Source organism: Mchenga conophoros, linkage group LG7 (assembly GCF_057382185.1).
Source record: "Mchenga conophoros isolate Kocher_MC1m ecotype Shallow Benthic linkage group LG7, M_conophoros_male_GT1.1, whole genome shotgun sequence".
Taxonomy (NCBI): domain Eukaryota; kingdom Metazoa; phylum Chordata; class Actinopteri; order Cichliformes; family Cichlidae; genus Mchenga; species Mchenga conophoros.
The window spans coordinates 61,729,775-61,751,455 of record NC_140532.1 but is presented as its reverse complement, the minus strand read 5'-3'; the positions used below and the strand labels follow the sequence as shown (position 1 = coordinate 61,751,455).

General features: G+C 39.8%; 2 protein-coding genes across 6 annotated transcripts in view; both read left to right on the top strand.

Moving 5' to 3' along the window:
• Positions 1-6,398, top strand: part of mctp1b (multiple C2 domains, transmembrane 1b) — a 38,432-nt gene extending 32,034 nt beyond the window's left edge. For all 5 annotated transcript variants that reach the window (XM_085280618.1, XM_085280617.1, XM_085280616.1 and 2 more), the window contains 10 exons: positions 19-121; positions 910-1,011; positions 1,253-1,327; positions 2,480-2,599; positions 2,691-2,801; positions 2,884-2,937; positions 3,477-3,586; positions 3,734-3,843; positions 4,532-4,629; positions 5,418-6,398. In XM_085280618.1, coding sequence (XP_085136744.1) covers positions 19-121; positions 910-1,011; positions 1,253-1,327; positions 2,480-2,599; positions 2,691-2,801; positions 2,884-2,937; positions 3,477-3,586; positions 3,734-3,843; positions 4,532-4,629; positions 5,418-5,489 — 955 coding nt within the window. In that variant the 3' untranslated portion in view covers positions 5,490-6,398. The remainder of the gene's footprint in view (positions 1-18; positions 122-909; positions 1,012-1,252; positions 1,328-2,479; positions 2,600-2,690; positions 2,802-2,883; positions 2,938-3,476; positions 3,587-3,733; positions 3,844-4,531; positions 4,630-5,417) is intronic.
• Positions 6,399-11,356: 4,958 nt separating this feature from the next.
• arrdc3b (arrestin domain containing 3b) lies at positions 11,357-19,889 on the top strand. The gene is made up of 8 exons (XM_085280620.1): positions 11,357-11,880; positions 14,821-14,902; positions 16,391-16,538; positions 16,859-16,961; positions 17,075-17,331; positions 17,810-17,963; positions 18,050-18,204; positions 18,644-19,889. Exons 1-8 carry the CDS (start codon positions 11,601-11,603, stop codon positions 18,719-18,721), a joined length of 1,257 nt encoding a protein of 418 aa, XP_085136746.1. The 5' UTR covers positions 11,357-11,600; the 3' UTR covers positions 18,722-19,889.
• Positions 19,890-21,681: the final 1,792 nt, after the last annotated feature.

Below are 21,681 nucleotides of genomic sequence, written 5' to 3'. Positions count from 1 at the left end.
TTTCCCCTTTTTCCTCAGTAATGTCAAAGACATTCACTCTGTGTTGGAGGTGACAGTGTTTGATGAAGACAGAGACAGGAGTGCAGACTTCCTGGGAAAAGTGGCAATTCCATTATTGAATGTGAGTGTAATAAAAGTATATGAAAGACACACGATGTGTATGTGTGTAAAGTGCTAACATGTTTGGTTGTTGAGTTGCATCCAGCTGTATGGGTGTAATGAACAGACACTAGGCAAATTGTGCAAACGATTCAGACAAAGAAAATATTGGAATTTCTCCAAATCTATAGCACACAGTTCTTAGAGTGGTAGCACCACATAGCAAGCCATATTATGTGTTTGATCATTTCATTAAAGGGGTTAAGAAGCCATCAACACAGAAACTCTGAGACTTAGAGAACAGCAATAAGCTACAGCTGGCTGAGTTGGCACAAGTACCAACGTTACGATGCTCCTATCTTTAAGATATAAAACAAACCCAGACAGGCTTTGAAAAGAAAAAGAGTTCATTCTTGTAGTAGCTATTTTGCGGATGTTTAGTATACTAAACTTATTCAGAAACTCAAATGATCAAAATGTCATGTGTGTAGCTGGACTGTTATTATTGCTTGTAGTACCTTGAATAGCAGCATGAAAACTGAAAGCTTACAAGGTGCTTAAAAAAACAGAGAATGCCCATTAGATTGGTCTTACATGCATCCACTGAGCATGTAAAAGTCTTTTTGAATCACAGAGAATCAGTTCAGTTTCAATTCACTTTTATTTATATAGCACCAAATCACAACAAAAGTCGCTTTAAGGCGCTTTGTATTGTAAGGTAAAGCGACTACATTAATACAGACAAACCCCCACAATCGATAACCAGTTAAAGTAACTAAAGCCAAACCCAATTATGTTTTTGTGTTTTAGGTTCGTAATGGCGAGCAGAAGGGATACCTGTTGAAAAATAAGGAGCTGACAGCACCGACCAAAGGGTGCATCTACCTAGAGATTGATGTCATCTACAACGCTGTGAGAGTCACGCTGTGCTGTGAATGCTCATTTTAGAACTAAGCAAAGCAAGACTTTAGGCTGGCTTTTGTTGTGGTTTTACATAGTTCTTCAGGACATTTATGTCAAGAAGGTTTTTGGCTTCTAAATGTAATCAATAAAAATGTAAAACCTCTACAATACGTACATCCACTTTTTACAAACTCCTGGACCAGATAGAAAATGTTATGCCAGACCGTATTGTGTGTTTCTCTTTTTTAAGGTTAAAGCTGCTTTGAGGACTGTGGTTCCTGCAGAACAGAAATATATTGAAGAAGAACCAAAAGTCTCCAAGCAAGTATGTATCAGTATTTCCTGCTGATGTTTTTTCAAACCGGTGACAAAACTTATCATTCTTCTATAACTTGAGACTAAAAAACAACCAGCCAGTACAATACAAATATGAGTAAAGGTTCTGAAAAGGGTCATAGATTTCAAGATTTCTGGTGTTAAGAGGAAAACTTTCCAAAGTGCCAAGGGATCTGTCATTTTCCCAATGTTTAGGTTAGTTTGGGTTGGGGGGGAAGGATGTAGAAATGAACAAGGTTCAAGAGATGTTGAGTGAGGAGGAGAGAGACTTTGTTGTGATCTTGTGTCTTTGTGATACTTTAGTGGGAGCCAGTCTAGATACAGGACTTCATATGTGAGTGTTTGTGAACCATGACTGCAGAGTCACTGGGACTGTCAGGACTTCCAGTAGAAAGGACAATGTGAAAGGAAAGTGAAGGCCAACTATGTGCTAAAAGTATATATTTGTATCTATATCAGAATCAGAATACTTTAATAATCCCTAAGGAAATTGTGTAATATATAATATATTTGTACATTTTTTTAATTATCCTAATCAGCTGCATATTTCTTTGAATCTGAATATGCTATTTTTAATAGCTGTACAGTATTTTTTTATGTTGTAAATTTGCTCCGTACAGTCTCTTGTTTCTTGTTTTTTTTTTAAATTAATCTTTGTGTGATTTTGCGTGCTCCGTCTGCCTGTCTCTTTGCTGAATTTCTGAATTTCCCCAATGAGGGACAATAACGCATATTTCTTTTCTATTCTATATTGTTATGTTGGTCACAAGAGCACTCCAGGATGATGCTCAGAGTGTGGACCATTGTTGGTAACCATAGACGTAGCCTTTAACTAGACGAACTAGAAGAGGTAAATCTAATTCTGAAGCATTGCCACAACCAGGAGCTCTATATTGTTGGTGTTTACATCCTAAGGACATTTAATAAGTGAAGAGGGATCAAGGGGGTTGCTAGGCAGAGCGTTTGGTAGTTATATAGAGCTGCTAATCGTCTGCACAGAAGAGGAAGTTAAGCCATGGTTGAGGATTATCTGTGACAGTATGTAAATGATGAACACGAGTGGTCCAAGCATACATCCTCGGGGGAACAGCTTAGGTCATGTAACAACTGAAATGTTTAGAAACATCTTTGTGTCTTTCAGTTGCTCCAGCAGAACTTCAACAGAGTCAAGCGCTGCATTATGGTGCTGATTAGCTGGGGAAGTTTCATCAACAGCTGCTTTGAATGGGAGTCTGCACAGAGAAGCATTGTCTCCTTTGTGGTATGAAAGGCACTAATGCACACACACACATCCCTGTACACATGACCGATGAATGATCTACTGAGTGTCATGTTGTTTTGCTTTCTATTAGCTGTTTGTGGTGGTGGTGTGGAATTTTGAGCTCTACATGCTGCCACTAGCCTTGCTGCTTCTACTTGTGTGGAACTACTTCTTCTGCTCCAGCAGGGATGGAGCTGATGTGGTGAGAAAACAAGTAAAACGCAGGCCTTCTATAAGCGCTCCTCTTTCAGACAACGTTATAATCGCTTCATTTTCTGTTGTAGTCCATGGATGGCATGTTTGAATGGGAAGTTGATGAAGATGATAAAGAGGAAAAGGTAATGATGTTTTAAAACTATAAACATTAATATGTAATATTAACCAAGAGACTTCTTAATAGAGGAACACAGGTGTTTGGCTTATCCCAGATTGCCTTTTAGGCCTTCAAAGATAAAAATGTGTTTCTGCCTATCTGCATGCTCAGTATTACAAGGCAAATATGCAAAAGTAGCATCTGGCATTCTTGTGACCATTAACCTCGTAATAATAATAATAGCTCTTTGTTAGAAATTTATGTAGTACAAGTGTTTCAAACATTTAAGAAAAAGTTTTTTTGTGTACAGTCTTACAAAGTTCAAGTCCTTAAAGAGTTTAAGGTCTTTAGGGCTTTTATTTTGAAGGTTTAGATGCTGCTGACTGACATTTTAGAAAGAACAACTAGCTAGCTGTCTCAGGTTCCTCAAAACCAAGATAAGGCTTCCAAAGTCAAGATGTGTTTTCCTACACAAACACACGGAAAGATTACTTCACAATCACCATCTGGACAGTCATGCCTATGATGCCTATGTATTCATGATGTTTCTCCTGTCCCTGTCAGGACTCAGAGCCCAAAGGCTTTATGGATAAACTGTACGCCATTCAGGACGTGTTTATCAGTGTTCAGAATGCTCTGGATGAGGTGGCGTCCTTTGGAGAGAGAGTGAAGAAGTATGTTTTCTGGGTTAACAAGTTTCCTCTCTGATTCCTTTTTGCAGCTGTTTGTTGTGAAGCTGTTAGGTGTGACTTGTGATTTTTCACATACATCCAGTTGAATGTTTTTTTTTAATGAGCTCTTTTGTCCTTTTCTACCCGCAGCACTTTTAACTGGACCGTGCCTTTTCTAAGCTGGTTGGCAATCACTGCCTTGTGTTTGGCCACATTTCTTCTCTACCTCATACCTTTACGATACCTCGTGCTTGCATGGGGTGAGTCTTGATTTCACAACACACAGACGACTACACACACAGACAAAAAAATGTTACGCTATGTTGGTGTAGAGCTGGTGCACGAGAAAGGGAGTTTCAGTTACATTTTTGTGAGGCTCCAGATCGTTTACCTCAAAATTATGAAATATGGTCCTGGCTTTAGGGGGATGAGGTCTCTGCCCTTCTAGATGTTTAATGAAATACTTAGTGCTCATATTTTATTTTTATTTTTTAAGGTTGTGGGTAAACTTGTCACTAATCTAATGGGAATCCAATTAGATAAACATCCACCTGTTTCTATCTTCTGGGCTCTATGTTCTAAATGATTTATGCTCACCATGTTGGTTTTTGGACCATATTTGTGAGAGTAGAGTTAGCTTTTAAAGCAAGCAGTTTCCTGGAAGAGAAACCTGCTACTTATTGCCAGGTAACACAGTAATAGAATAAAAACTATATTAGTTATGGCATTCTTTAAAATACCAGGCTGCAACCATCTTAATTCATAGTGCAAATGAGCATTTTTACATGGGACTTTATCAAAGCAACTTGATTTGATGGTTACCAAAAAGATCTTGTAGATCTTGCCTTAGTGTTGTTGTATTTATATCATGTAATGAACCATGGTGACTCAGTCTCAGCTTGGACTGCTTGGTCTCTGCTAGTCCTCAAACAGTTGTTTTTTCTGCAGGTGTGAATAAGTTCACCAAGAAACTTCGTGATCCATACATGATCGACAACAACGAGCTTCTTGACTTCCTTTCCAGAGTCCCCTCTGATGTTCAAGTGGTGGGTAATTTTGTAATCCATGAAGAAAGCATGTAAATAGAGGTACATCGTATGTAGGAGAACTTCAGAACAGGATGTTTCACAAAACGAATCCTCAGGCTACAGCGGCTGTCATTCACGAGGCATTCACGCCTCAGTCCCTGAGTTCTCAGTCAGTGTACTGCATGGACACAGTTAATACTGGAAATGTTTCCTTTTCAACATATTGGAAGAACAGTATTTAAGTGAATCACACAGCTGTCATTTACTGTGTTTGCATTTTCATTAAAGTCATAGAAAAGCATTTTAAAGTCACATTTATATGATAGATGAAGCACATAGTCCTGTTTGCTGTCGACAGCTGCCTGAGCATTAGTGTTGTGTGTGGCTTTAATAAACACCTACAGGTATCACGCAGCAGATAACATGAGACCTGATTAAAAGCACATCAGTAATTTATATTCTGTGGTCGTTTGTACAGATGTGGTTAGATACAGGTTTCAGGTTTATGTGGTGGTTTTTCAGAAGGAGACTTTCCTGGATTTTCTTGTGCTCCATCTAAGCTCTTAGGAATCATTCAGAGAATGAATTTCCTGATCCTGCCCAGCTGCCCTCAACCTCTGACTGCGCATTTCCCCTTCACGCTGTTTCCAGAGAGAAAGCTCAGTGTTTTCTCTGTAAGAAAGTGAAGCTGGGCCTGTGTTGTTAGATTAGGTCACTGGTGCTGCTCTAGGTAGATTCTATACTGTATGAACCAGAGCTGGAGTCTGTCTGTTGTCACAGTATTATCTGTTTGTGTTGATGGACAGATGCAGTATCACGAGCTGAAAGTTGACCCCGGGCAGAGCCCCAGCAAACGCCGGAGGACAAACCTGAGCTAGCTGTAAACAATGTAAACTATCTTGTTTATATGTTTCTTGTAAATTTTAATTATTATGAGAAGTTGTAACTGTTAAGTGTTTTCTTTTTGTTACTGAGGAAGGACACTGATTTTCTAAATCTTTTAAAAGACAAGACGAAGCTGTTCATGTTTTTTAATCTCTCTCATTTCTCATAAGAACTCTGCACACAAACTAAGTAACTGTGGTAATAATAATGATTGTCATGAGTATACATGTATAGTGTGTCCCAGAGTCTGCATGTAATGAAGATGTGCTTCTGTTTGCATGTAAGCATTGCATCTCCAGCTTTTTGATTTCTCTCAACATGTTTGTGCCATTTCAAACGGGATGCCAGCGTCCCATGCTATGTTGAAGATAGAGCTGCATGCATTTATACACCTACAGTAAATAAAATCTCCTATTTGGAAATATTATCTTTTTCAGGAAACATTTCTTTCTAAAGATGAAATACTAACATCTCAGCTCAGTGGGTTTTTTTTCTTTTTGTCTGCTTCTCACTTCTTCCAGTTTGCTTTCTCTGTTTCTTTTTGTTTTTTGCCTTTTTGGACCACATCTTAGTGTTACTCGACTTACTCGTCATCTGTTCTTTTTAATCACTCGTGTTTTCATGATGTGATCTGCATGTCTGCGTAAGCTGCTGGTTGTATGTGTTTTGCATGACTGAAATTATATGCAAGGTGCTGAATGTGTTTATCTCTGCAAACTGCACTGACCTGATACTGTTTACTCTTACCACCAGATCATTACGTCTGTCGCGCTGCACATTATCTCTCTCTGTTTCCTGTTGCACTGTCTGTAATTACTGTGGTTGGAATGAAGCCAAAAGTAGGACAGACTGTATCAAGTGTGTAGCATTCCTCTGGCAAAATATATTTCTACACAGACCCACATGGCTTTCTGTGTCTGATATGCAGTTTACAAAGTGAGCTTGAGCAGATCCCTTAGAAAGATTCATTATATTTCCAAAGGTGGTAAGTAGTGTCTACATAGAGGGACTCATGAATAGGGCTTACTGGGAACAGGCCTGGGGGAGCTGGATTCTCTCTGGTCAAATTAAAACAGCCTAAACCATGAAGCCGACAGATTTACACCCTTCCTGTTCACTTCTTGTGAAACAGTGACTGCCTGCAGTGTGTCAGTGATGATAATGTTTGACAGACTAAATAAATCCATTGAGTTCTTTTAACTTTAAGTAAATTAGCACAAGGGAAAAAAAGTGTTAATGAGAAAAGTGAATTTTAAATTCAGAGTAAAGTAGAAGATTTGAATTTCAAAGATTTGTGTTGCATGTAAAACTTTTGTTTTTAAGCTGTAGTCTTCTGACTTTTTATTGCAAATTTTTGCTTATGAAATTAATTCAGCGATTTCTTTTTATTAAGTAGTTCACTGTAGCACAAAGAAACACTGGGGTAGGATTGTAACTCAAACATCCAACTAAAAGATTACTTTCAAAATTTACTTTCACTGATAAATGGATGGCGGCAGTTAGCACTACCATCTCAATACTCCAGCAACAAGGTTCTGAGTTTTAACTCCCTTTGCCAGTAACGGCTTTGTATTTATCTACCAGCAGGGGGACCCCTTAAGTCATGGTGGATGGTAGAAGATGCCTTGGGGTCAATTTAACAAGAAGTATCAGTTGACTTCTAGTTGACTAAAACTGAACTAAATGTGCTAACATTTTAAATTCACTAGCATAACAAAAGCTACATTTTTAGAATAAAGTGGGAGCTAACTGAAACATCATTATATACTCTCAACTTCACCTGAAAGAAAATCAATGTATACAGGAAATGTTTTTAGTTCAGTTTGTCAGTCTGATCAAATCTTCTCACAGCCTGTCTGATGAGATTTTAGTGCAAAATTTGAGACATGGGATGTGAGCATGATTGCCTTCGCAAGGTGTTGTGTGCCTTGTGTTTAAAGTTTGAAAAGGAGGAAAAAAGGAGACTTGAAATGACTGAAAACTGCTGAAAGACTTAAAATGGCCAGGAATTTAATTATTTGGCCTTCACTTTGTGTGCCATGTCTGGAGAAAACCGTGGCACTGCAGTTCTGAGAAAGCTGAAGGTCAGAGATTATTATATTTCAGTTTTACGTTTTTAAGAAAATCTTGTTGTTATAATTCAGGGTGTGAAATGTGAAAAAACAGTGGATTTAAGCTGTTTCAACAGAAGCCTGCACCATACCAATATGCAAGAAAGTTATGTGAATATCGCTTCCATGCAAACTAGTTTAGAAAGCATACAGACACATGCTGAATGAGGAAGTACCAAAACAGGCAAAACTGTGCAAAGCCAGATTTTAACTGATGTCTTTTCTTTGCTCTCTGCCCATCTATTTGAGCTCAGTTTTATATAGCACCAAAATATTGAATGTCAGGCCACTTTGAACTGTGAGATCAAGACTGGATTAGACAGAAACCCCAACAATCCCCTATGAGGATGGTGAGAAGAGAGAGGGAGACCGTGGTGAGAAGGAAATCTCTTTTCATGAACAGAAGATCCCAGAAGTGACCAGTTTGGGGGTGAGGAGGAAGAGAAAACAAACAGAGAATGGGATGTTTTTTTTTTTTTTTTATCTTACCATTATGAAAGAAGTAAAACTTTTATTTCTTGTGCTTTTGAATTGACAGACTTAGTTTTATCTTCATGTCAAGCATTTAGAAGACTTTTACATGGCAAGAAAGGCCCTGTGATGAATCTTTCCAGCGTGACAGATTGGGAGCGTCCTTTCATGTCTTTGACCCGCTATTGATCTTCTGATTAATCACATGAGTTAAGGTGTGAAAACAGGTGTGGGTCACTCGAAGAGGAGTGAAAGAAGCCATCTATGTAATAATGTAATAGTTGATATACTTCATATGAGTCCTTTGATACTCTTTTCAAAGTAATGTCTGAATTGGCGATATAAGAAGAAATCTTGATGAGGAACTTCACATCTGTCTGAGATGATTTTAGTATTGATAATATATAAAGTCTGTCTTTATTAGAAAGGCCACTGTGTGAACATCTGCAGTGGCCTGCCTAATAAAGACAGCTCTATGAGTTTCCTGTTTTCTGACTCCATCAAAGTATAACAGTTTTATGTGTGCTGATAAATAATAGTCTTTGGTAAGCCCATCCCTCCCTCATTGTGTCATACTGGAGAGCTTATAATTCACGCCAGGAAATTTACCTTTCCAAATAAATCTATTTATCACTTTGTCTCATTCTCTAAACTGGTAATCACGGATGTGGATAAGCAAAACTAGAACAAACAGAGCAGTCTGGGCAAGATATTAGTTTTTCCCACCATTATTCTGCTCAAGTTCTAATGGCAGGAGAGCCCATCTATCAAGAGCCTTGTTTCTCTTTTTATTGATATGTGCATAATTTTCAATAGAAATTTACTACATTCATAATCTTATACCCAAATAACATATAGAAGTAGCTCCCAAGGTCTCCTAGTATTTCATAGCTTGAGAGACTAGGGGAAGTTTAAACATTAATATTAAGAGTATACCCTGCATCTGCAACAAGTTAATTAATCTAGAAACTCCTCGTTCTGAATTCTGATCATGGTATTGTCTGCCTGAAGAAAAATGTTATACTCCGTTTCCCTTATTGTAATAACATTGAGCTCTAAATGCGGATTGATCCTCATCAATTAAAAAGGGCATCACTTCCTCCAATCTTTTTGTTAGAATGGTATATTTGTGTATATTTTTTTAAATCCTGGCTCGTTACACTGACTGGTCAATATGCGGCACACATTGGTATGCTATAGGATCCCTGCCAGTTGGTCCCACAGACTTTGGTCTGTGGGACCAACTGGCAGGGATCCTCACCAGGTTGTTCAACCTCTCCCTGACTCACGCCACCATTCCCACCTGTCTGAAGGCCTCCAGCATCACTCCCAACAACAAAAAGACTAGAATAGACAGCCTCAATGACTACACAACTATAGCCTCACAAACAGCTTCTTCTCCTGGGCCACTTGGACAGTTAACAAACATTAGCACCCCACACCCAAACCCTGCCTACAAATCTGGGCCATGGTCTGAATAACTCCCATCACTCAGGGTACTCACACACAGACTCTGTTTAGACCAGCTCTTGGGAATAACCAAAATGACTGCCTCACTCTGGGGGTATGGACTCTTTGTTTTGAAGTATAATTAAAAATCTTTTGCAATAATGGTACCAATTCTTCCCTCACTACTTATAACACTCTCCTGGGAATCTGTCATTCCCCGTCAATTAGAGTAAAAGAAGAAGACATAAGCCTGTTAATTCATGAGCTGCTCTTTCTTTTGTAAATTTATCATTGTGCAATCTCCCAGCGGAGGGCAGGTCTCGCTTAACAAGAAAGTGTTCTACTACTTACTTTCTTAAAAGTAATGGATTATGTTACTTAAGTACTCCCAGGAGAAAGTAATTCATTAATTCTTGTTACATTACTTTCTGGTTTCTCTGTAAAATGACCTGTTGTTGTGAAAAAGCAACTGTTGCTGTGACTTTGCACACTTAATTCAGCTGATTGTAGTGCATGTGCAAGTGGAATCAATAAGCAGGATAGATAGGCAGGCAGGCTAACACTTCCAACGAATAGAACTACTGGGAACTGGCTCTCTACAAGCACCGGTTCTTGATTCCCATCCCTAGATACATCTGAACAAACCACAAGATTTCTGGAATAACGAGACCAAAGTGGAGATGTTTGTCGAGAGTGCACAGCAGCACCTTTGGAGAAAACCAAAAAGCACAAACACCTCAGACCAACTGTCAGCTTGCTGGTGAAGGGATGATGATTTGGGCACCTTGCAGTCACTGAGTGGAGCATAAACTCCTCTGCATACAAAAGTGTTCTAGAGTCACATGTGAGGCCATCTGTTTGACAGCTAAAGCCTGGATAAAACTGGGTCATCAACAGGACAATAGTTTATTTATTTAAAAGGGACAGTGGATAAATGTAAATATTCTAGAATTAGCTAAAAGTCTACTTTGCATCTGCAGTCCCTGGCAGGTCAGACAAACACAATAAATAAGGAATTTAGCACGCCATCAGGCAATGTACAACAATCTAATCCAGACAACAAATACATAAAATTACAACAAAGAATGTTATAATACAATGAAACAGAAAACAACAAATAAATAAAAACATACAACATTAAAGATAACACATATTAATATCAAGCTAGTGATCATGAATCTGATTCCTCTTTAGCCATCGTTTGAGATTAGTTTTAAATGTGTTGAAGGCAGCACATTCTCTTATTACAGCTCAAATATTGTTCCAAATCTCACTACCTTTCACTGATAACACCTGTTTACTGAATGTCGTTTGTCTAAAAGGTATTGCACAATCCCCTCTGGATACTCTTCCATTGATATTGCATTTAAACACAAACTCCACCTTATAAACAGAAAAAGCTAACTTAAATATTTTACAGTTTTTAACACTTTTTTTTAAGATATTTTTTTTTAGATAAAGTAAAACTATAGCTTTTAAATCGCCATTTGATACCTCAGTAAATATGGCCTATGCCTGTTGCAGCAGTCACTTAATCGTCTAAGTAACAATACGTCACATTAATAAGGAACTGGGAGCATTAAAACAGTTTATTCAATTCTTTATTGCACACTGTGCCTGTGTGTTTCCACAAACCGTCTTATCGTTCCAAGATTATTTTTAAAAACTCTCATTTTGTGACAAACCCTGTGGGGACAAGTTGGCAAACGTCTTGTCTGTAAGTCGTATTATGTCAGCGGCGGAGGCTGAGCCGTGCTCCTTTCTGTGTAAGCAGGCTGGCCAGTTCGTGCGCATGTGCGCACGAACTGGCCAGCTTTAAGCTTTAAGAGCGCAGCGCTGGAAGCAGACGCCAGCAAAGATCGGTAGAGAAGCACAGGCGCACTCGGAGGAGGAGGGCGCAGATCTCCTGCGGACCATCAGCTACCAGATGAGCCATCACTGACAGCCGCAGACCCGGCTCTGCGCTGGGCACCCGGAGCGAGGCGCATGCATTTGTGCCACACGGCTCTACTCACAACTTGTTCTCCATAGACACTTTTCCTCATCCTGTTTACTTGTCCATTCGTTGTCATCATGGTACTGGGCAAAGTGAGGGCCTTGGCGATCTACTTTGACAGTCTGAATGAGAACAACCTGCCGGTGTTCTCCGGAGGAGACCTGGTGTCGGGGAGGGTTGTTGTGGAGGTCACTGGGGATGTGCGGGTCAAGAGCTTGGACATAACCGCGAGAGGAGTCGCCAAGGTCCGGTGGACAGAGTCGAGAAACGCCGGAGCAAACACGGCTTATACTCAGAACTACACAGAGGAGGTGGAATACCTGCATCATTACGACACCTTGATAGGAGAGGAGAGAGGTAAGGAGTTGCTCCTTTTTCTTCTGCTGTTTCGTGATCTGTGTGAAGTGATGCGGCGCAACTGATCACTGCAAACTTTTGACAGAAGCTCGTCCCCAAACTTTCTTACCGCGGAGTGCGTAATCGTGTGCCAGAGCCACAGAACACCGGGACCCTCCGCGCAGTGGTACTGATGCAGCAGCTGTAGGCGCGATCCATCCTCACTTAAAACCAATTATTAAAGCAAACGTTTGATACGCGAAGGGATGAGGGAGTCTGCTTTTACATGCGGACTGTCTGGATGTTGACATCACAGGGAGGAGGGAAAAAGTTGAAATCTTCCAGTGAAACACTTGATGAAAAAGAGCAAAATCGAAAACATGGCGCTTCGTATTTTAGAGCAACATTTTGGTTGAACTAATGGCACAAGGACCTTTTTACTGATGACATCTTCAACTAGGCTAGCACAGGCAACTCCCTTTGTTAGAAGCGGTTCAAACCTGTTCAGAAACTGCCAGCGAGAGAGGGAGGGGGGAGGACCAGGCTGACGCTCAGCGCGTGTTGTAAAATCAGCTGCTGCTCCTAACACTTGTATACCTGTGTTGGAGGACCAGATGATTTGGGTAAGAGTAAAACATGTCACATCAAGGATTTAGGTCACACGTGAACTGTCTGTTCAGCAGGTTTTTTTGAATTATTAGAGGTTGGGAAGATGAATAATCTCAAAACTGAAACGATGCAGCCTGCAGGAGTCTGGTCTGTGGACAGAGCTTCTTTTCCCAGCAGTCTAGAGGCACAGCTTTTGCTCTTTGTTTACTCAACGATGGATGGTGGAAAGGTCAATAAGAAAAGACACAATTTCACAGGTCTTGCAGAGTATTTAGACTTAAACAAAGTGCTGCATCCACCTGGTGGCTGTCTCTGAAGACTTCCAAAAAATCTCATGAGCTTCCAGGAGATGCAGCTTGGCTCTTTGTTGTAAGTTGAAGACATCTTTACAACATCCTGGAGTTCCTTGCAGATCTCACTTTGACCAAATCACAGTACAATAATGTGACAACACAAAAAGTAACACATTTTCAAAAGTCCGAGCCTTGAAGTATCAGAAATTTGCAATTTTTTAAGTTTAACTGATTGACTTACCATTAATAGTCGTTGTATGTTTTTAAAGGTCTGTCAGTAATTTTGAACAAATGCAATTTTTTAATCAGTAGATAGAAAACTCAATTTAAGTGGCTTATTTGTCATTTCATTCATTAAAATAAAAATTATTTTGGGCAGATGATGGAAGGGCAGAATATTCCACATATCTCCTGTTAAAAAATTCATCATTGTCATCCTTTGCTCAGTTGAATAATGACTGTTACAGTTTACATCAACCAAACCAGAACATATCCAGCGTCTAATGATGTAACCACTCGCATTTAAAAGGTGACTTTGGAGACATATCATCATTTTTGCTTGCTAAAAGTACTTTAAGTATTATTTCAGCTCAGCTGGTAAAATTAACTTGAAGGTCATGTTTGGACCCTTTCAAAAACCTCAACACTAAACTCTCACTCACTCTGCTTCTACGTGGGTCATATCTCTTTTCTCTAAGCACAGAAGTGCCTGTAAGAAAAGAAAGATGAAACTAGCTGGGTGTCTTCTGATAACAGGGCATGACTGTAGAAGAGGACGTTTTTCCTTCATCCGTTCAGTGGTTTCAGAGTTTGCGTGAGAGCGGCAGGTTGCCTGGAGTTTGCTGTCACTGTGTCTATAACACCCTTCCTCTCTACCTCCCCCACCTTCTCCTCTTTCATGCCACACACCACATGGCTGGGCTAATTGTGGGCAGGGGCTTGCCGGGGCTGAACCAATCAGAGCGAGACTTGCAAATTCATGTCACGTTGTCCACCAATGGGAGGACGAGTTGTAATGCCTGCGTTGGAGTTTCCAGCTGAAGGAAGCTGCTCAGTCTGGTTCATACCGGTCTACTCCTGCTTGCTCCGTGTTGCCGGTGACTTGACAGGGCGCACGCTTATACGCGCACTGACATACACACACACACTGGCCGTTGATGACAGTTCTCATAGCAAACACAGACATACATAAACAGCAGAGACTGAGGACGAAGCAGAACTGAGGTGGAAAGAAGCTGAAGTTCAGCAGGAGCATTTAGACGCAATATCACACACAAACAATAAGAGATGAAATGAGGAAGTGCTGCTTCTCCCACAGGGTGTGTTGCTTTGGCAGCCCTCTGACACCGCAAACAAGCTGCTTTTTCGCATTCAGGCAAAACAACTGTTACTAGAGTTTCTCAAATGAATTTTGTGACAGTAGAGAGAAGACTGGATGTGAGTGCTTCCCAAAAAGTGTAAGATATAGCCAACAACCCATTTTTTAGGGCATAACCTCATAAAATTCAGAAGGTCGCCAGGGTGGCATCTTTAATTCTTGTTGTGATTGACCAACAAAGCAAATATATTAAGTATAAAAGACCAATCCAATTTTATTTATCTAGAAGTACGGTTGGCTCATGGTGCTTTATATTGTAAATACCCTACAGGCACAGGTAAAGCAGGGCTTGTTTGTTTCAGAGGCTGAAAACTGCTGATAGCAAAGTTTAATATGACAAAGAGCAGCATATCTGGAAGCTACAAATGGAGAATCTGCAGTTTTGCTTTTAAAAAAAAAATGTATTGCCATTTTTCCATCTCCAATTGTGCCATTTTTTTTTTTTATCTCCAAACCTTTTTGTCCTCGTGATCAAATGCCTTTCTTTGTGTGTGTGTGTGTGTGTGTGTGTGTGTGTGTGTGTGTGTGTGTGTGTGTGTGTTTAATAATCCCTCTGAGGTGAATTGGAGTTCATTGTGTAATAAGGCTACCTGACATTGTGCATCCATAGCTTGTACCAAAATGTAGGAGGCTAGGTGCAGTGTGCAGGTGTACTCAGTCTCAGTGTTCTCTGTCTTTCAGACGAGGACTGTCCAGAGGAGGGCGTGACTGTCCTGCACCCAGGCTTACATGAGTTTGCTTTCAGCTTCAACCTGCCTCAGATGTGAGTACACGTACACCTACACGTACATGAGAATTTCATCATTAATTCTTCCCTTCACTGCATTTCTCTTTATTTTCATCAGAGCTGAGGTTTTACAATTTTACAGTCTTGAGAAGAAACATTTGAAGATTAAACCTAAGATTTAGAACTATTGTCCTGTTACAATAAAACAATCTTTTGTTGTTGCCTCATGTCAGTGAACTAGTTATTCCACACAGTTTTATTTAAAAGTCTAATCACCTGATTTTAGGTAATTTAATTACATAATTTGCATTAAAACTGTATTGAAAACTCACCAAATTGTTTTTATAATCAGAATTTAACAAAAGGATTAAAAAAAATTCTCAAAGATCAACAAGAAGAAATGTGATGTGAAAACATGTTCATGACATGGTTGCTGACATGACTGTGAAGAAATAAATGCATACATTAATAAAGAAAACTGAATGCTCTCTACTTCCTGTTTTGTTTTTTTTATATATTTTCTGCTGGAACTTAAATGTAACGCAGCACAGAGAAAAATGTGTTTGTGAGGAGCTGTTTTCTATTTTATTCCCACATTTTCCAAAATTGACATTTAGTTTCTTCACTGGACATTTTTGCAAATGAGTGCTTCCACATCGTGGACCAGATTATGTATAATTAACATTTTTAAGCTAATATGTTCTTGTTGTAATACAAAAATATACAAAATATACATAAAACTAATCAGTCTTAATTCGGTACGATCTACACTAACCTAACTGCTGTCTCCACTCTTGATGTTGTCTCATTAAAAACATATCTTCCACAGATACTACCTTCTTATATTCAAATAACCAAAGTAATTGAGAGATACATCAATCTTGTTGATGATGTAAAAAATCTGAAACTTGGATAACAAAACATTTGTAATCAGACAAATGTATCTGATGAAATACAAAATTAGGAAAATAAGGGGGTGGAGCGGGTATGGATAAATAAATAGTATCAGTATAGAGGCACAATAATGCGGTTACTGTTTACCTTGTAAAGAAAGATTTTGCTTACGACTATGAACCTGCTCCGTGACCTGTGTAACTGTAGCTGAGGCTTCATGTTTCAGATGTCTATAAGCAAATTTTACTAAAGTAACTGTTGCCGTCTGTATTTGTCACATGGTTTTGTTTATATAACTGTTTGAAGGCCCAGACAGGTACAGTTACCTAAATTTTTTTTTTTTTTGAAGATTAAACAAAGATTAGAGACAGATTTGTATACCAGGACCCTGAGTTTTACCTTGTGAACCTTTGGAGGTATTTGACCCCTAGGTTTTGATAGTATATTTAAAAATGAGGGACAGCAGTAAGAGACGCTGACCTTCAGTTATTTTTTTTCTGAGTACCAGGACTTGTTGTACTGGTTCTTGTTCTGAAGGAAAGGATGTTGAACTTGCACACAGAGCATAACCACAGACCACCCACACTTTTTAATCGTCCTCCCTTCCCGTCTTTTCTTTTTCTTTCTCAGGGCTCTGGCGACTTCCTTTGAAGGGAAGCATGGCAGTGTGAGGTACTGGGTGAAAGCTGAACTGCACCGTCCATGGCTGCTCCCCGTCAAAGTGAAGAAGGAGTTCATTGTGTTTGAACACATCGACATCAACACCCCCCTGCTGCTGGTAAGCCTGTTCACTTTACGAGGAAAGATCCGTATGACTCCCAGTGCACTGCAGCTGTGTAGCTTAGCTTAGCACTAAGACTGGAAACATTGCTAACACATCTACAAGTAACATGTTATTTATCCACACAAATAAAAAGATAGACAGCTTTTATTGTGGTGTTACTCTTAGTTCTTCTTCCATTGCTGCATTGTTCTCATGCTGAAAACAGTGGTTTTAAAAATGTCAAACTGCTCCTTTAAAGGGTCCAGGTTCTGAGTTGAATGCTGTTTCTTTAAAATCTTTTGCCAGCAGTTTAAAGAGATCATATGTGTTAACAGGCCCCTCAGGCTGGTACAAAGGAGAAAACGCTGTGCTGCTGGTTCTGTGCTTCAGGCCCCATCTCCCTCAGTGCCAAAATAGAGCGAAAGGGCTACACACCAGGTAAGCCACACCTCCTACAACTTCCCCCAGGTGTTCTCTTCTATTTTTGGGAATTCACTTATCTTGCTTCTCTCTCAGTCTGACAGACTGATTTCTTCTCCCCTCTTTCCAAGGTGAGTCAATCCAAATTTTTGCTGAGGTGGAGAACTGTTCATCACGCGTTGTGGTCCCTAAGGCCGCGCTTTACCAGACTCAGACCTTCTTCGCTAAGGGGAAGGGGAAGGAGATCCAGCAGCTGGTGTCCAATGTGCGAGGAGATCCTCTGCCACAAGGGAAGAGCCAGAGCTGGGAGGGAAAACTGCTCAAAATCCCTCCTGTGTCCCCCTCCATCCTGGACTGTCCCATCATCAAAGTAGAATACGCCCTTGTGGTGAGTTCACATGTTTTTTCATATGTTAAATGAAATATGATGCCAAGCTTCCCTTTGCTGATTTTATTCAGGGACACTGACAGGAGCATAAAACAAAGGATTCAGAATACAGGATATTTGCAAGGTTACATTTGTCTGATAAAACTGCATTCAAAGTCAACTTGATAAATACGTTGGACTATTTTAAATCCAATGAAAAATGCCTTCGAAAAATAAAAGAAAACAAAAGAAAAACAATTATTTGCTACTGACATCTGATTAACTGATTATATGAACTGATTATCTGATTAACTGACTAACCTTTTTATAATACCCTAGCACTATTTGGCTAATAAGCTGGTACAAAAACAAAAGACATATTACTTCCTTGTGATGTACAGATAGCCTTAAACAATAATAAACTCATCATAAACCTGCTTTTAAAACACTAAAACATTCATTCACTTGTCTCCTTTGCATGTTTGCTTCCTGCTTGCAGGTGTACGTGGACATTCCAGGTGGTTTGAATTTGTCACTCTCATTGCCGTTGGTGATAGGAACCATACCTCTTCATGCTTGCACCACCCGCACCTCCAGCATCAGCAGCAACTGCAGCACTTTGAGCTGGCTGGGCCTGCCAGAGAGACCTGAGGGTATGTACTGTAAATGCAGATGCTTGCATGCATGTTTATGTGCACAGGGTACAGAATGTCAACTTACGCCTGTTTGTTTATTGTAGCTCCACCAAGCTACAGTGAGCTGGCCATATCAGAGTCTCACAGGCAGGATTATCTGCAGGGATGTGATAGGTCTGACGCGGAGGGTGAGGACCGCGGATCTCTGCTAACATACATCACAGAGTTCAGATATCTGCCTCCGCCACTGTATTCGGAGGTACTTTTATCACACACACACACACACACACACACACACACACACACACACACACATCGTCGCCTCACAGGAAAAGTGCCCAAACAACATAAACAGACCTAGAATGAAGTCCAGTCTTTGTACAAAAAATATCCAGACAAGACACAAAAACATCTAAAATAACATGTCATTCAGTGAGCCCAAATCACAAATAGAATTTGAACCACTTTTATGATTTTCAGACCTATCCAAAACAAAGTGAAATCACTGACAAACAGAATTAGGAAGCAGCACCTGTATGGGTACAAGATTTAGACGCAACTAATAAAGGCTAATGACACACAAAAATACATTTGCCTCACAAAAACAAACTTCACCTTTTTTCAGTGTTATAGTTATCACTTCACGAGGATCCTGTAGTCATAAAGCTGTGTTTTCCCCTTCCACCCCTTCCCTCTAGGTCGATCCTTATCCTGACCCCTTGGAGGTGCAAGGGACTGTGGAGGTCAGGAGACCTGACACCTGTCCCTCCCGCTGAGGAGAGTCCGGGATCGCTGAAGCCTGTGCACAAAAAGACAGAGCTGCTCTCAGCCACCTGGCCCACACAGCCAGCTTCTCACCAGATTATATATCACCGTAAATAAGGCTGGACTCTGCCTGACCCGGGGAAAATCAGCTGAGAGAGTATTTGGTGACCATTGAAGTGATGGACCAGGGATTTCATGCCGTGCTGGATCCGCCATATCGTGTGCTCAAGACATGGCAAAAAAAGACAGTTTTTTAACACCACTTTATGACTCTGACAAGGCAGAGAACAAAGACTACTCCAAGTGGTCAGAAGAAGCCTCCTCCTGCCTCACAGTGAATTTTGCACATGCCGTTATTACTGTTTTACTATCAGTGGTTTTCTATACTGCAGATTGCCGCAGGCCTATACGCTACAGTATATATATATGTATATGTATACATAGAATATTTCACTCTAAATGGGCACATTAGTGACAGGATAAGAGCTATCTGCAGTAGTTCAGATGGCTGAACTTGTGACTGTGGCCTGAAGCTGCCACTGTCCCCACTGTCCCCCCTGAACAAAGATGAAAATTCATTGAGATTCAAAAAAAAAAAAAAAAAAAAAGACAGATGGCATCACTGATGCAGAAATGTGTCACATCAACAACCACCTCGAGCGTTTAGAGCTCACGTAGTGTGTGTGTGTGTGTGTGTGTGTGTGTGTGTGTGTGTGTGTGTGTGTGTGTGTGTGTGTGTGTGTGTGTGTGTGTGTGTGTGAGTGAGGGAAAGAAAGTTTAGAGACCAGGTGTAAACCCCAACTGGGTCCACAGAAAAAGCACAACTGCAACTAACTAAGATAAAATACCGCAAGTCGCCTGCTGGTTTCAGCTCTAAACTAGAGCTTCTCTTGCTGTAGATTTATCCAGAAGCTTTGTGCTTGCAAAAAAGAGAAAAAAGAAAAAGGCAAAGCATAAAAGGTAAATGTTTACAGTTGCATATATCAAATTGAGAATGTTGTCCAAACATGACTTCTTCCACGTAAAATTTCAGATTACCAAGTGCAATATATTTTTGTATTTGTGATTTTTCTTTTGCACTAGTTTTTCATATACTCTGTTGCTGTCTATTCCATTTGCGCATTATATTGTTGTCATGATCAACTTTTGATAAAATAAAAGATTTATTTTATAACATAAGACGGTGGATCTGAGTATTTGTTATCATTCTTATATGTTGCAATAACACCCAGGAAACTACTGCAGTGGGTCAGTGATTACAAACTGCAAAAATCAAGCTTAGCATCACGGGCAGGGAATTCTCCAGGAATTTAAAACATTAATCAAAAAGCAGTACAGTACAAAACATTTCCTAAATTTTAGCGTTATGTACGAGGAGGCATGTCTGCTCACCATTTAAGAAGTTCAAACAATAAAAATAAGAATAATATAACAAAAAATTATTATTTAAATTCAGACATGTAGACAACCAATAATGCCTAAATTCTGGTTTAATTGTAAATAATACGTTTTCTTATCTTTTCTCGACACATGTAACTTACCGTTCTGGTTCTAGATGCTCAAGTCAAAGTGCAGCAATTTGATAATTCTGCCTGATCTCAGCCTGCTTTTGTTTGGAGACGTAACCTGCTTAAAGGTACATGTCACGACTTGGTTTCAGAACTTTTATTAAAGAAAAATAATGTGGCGTGTGGCTCTTCCATTGGAGGTAAAGCTCTCCAACTTGTGTTGATTTGACTTCTTTATCAAGTGGTAGTACAAATACTTACTGCTATCTTATTTATATATTTCAGGAGTTTAAAAGAACACTGCTAAGGAGAAGAGGCCTTCATCACTGAGTAATGGTGTAAAATGCAAAAATGTGTCACATTAATAGAAACAAAAAACAAAAAAGGGAGGTAGCACCACTGTGTAAAAATCTTTGTTACACCCTGTGATTTGTTACTGCAGCTGAAGATTCCTCTCCAGCAAGCAGCCTGCTGGAGATGTAGCAAAGCAGATGTAGGACAGAGCTCACATGAGCTGCTGACCTAGTTCCCCACTGCACACTGGCAAACAGCAAGGAGGGAAAAACAGAGTCAAGCTTTTGCTTAATGCTGTTTTCACTCGAGCTGTGGCATAGCTTCGCAGGGAAAAAGATGTAAATAGAAATGTTGGAGAATACTTTTCTGTTCCATTCTCTCAGAAACAGTCTTGTATGTATTATTGTAGGGTCAACCTTACAATATAAAGCGCCTTGAGGCGACTGTTGTTGTGATTTGGCGCTGTGTTACTAAATTGAATTGAATTGAAAAACTGGTCTTACGCTGGTTGTACACTCTTACTTACATGAAAAAATAGAGTGTTTGTGTGTAGAGGGTAAACACTCATTTATTCTGTGTGAAATAACTCATGGAATCCCCACAGAAACACCTCATAGCCTTTGGCTGACATTCTTTTGATGACTTTTGCTGCTGTATCACAGCCTGCAGTGATAAGATTGTCTGTCAGCTGCTGAAAACATGCAGAGCAGGATTTCAGATGATGAACTCAGTCAATTTTTAAGGTTAGAGCTGCACTTCTTAGAATGCCCACTTGACTTTGGCGACAGATAAGAAACCAATGCTAAAAAAGACAACTTGATAGCATTTAAAAGCATGCTAACAATGTAGTACAATCAAAGGGCCTGATCAGCTGTGTCTGGCCGACCTGTTACCAGTGTTGAGTGTAATGCAGGACATATGTCAAATCTAAAAATAGGTGTGAATTACAAAACATACCGAAGTAAAGCGATCTCCTTTGATCTCAGAGAGCACGCTCATAAAGCATCTTGCCTGTTTGCATCCATGTGCTGTAAAGACAGTACTGCCATCTTGTAGCTGCAGTCAGCAACAGCTAAAAAGAAGTAATTTGGGGGAACATAGTAGATATTTAACTGTAGGAGTAATAGTATTTTACAATTCTTCAGCCTTCAGCCTTTTAATCTAATCCA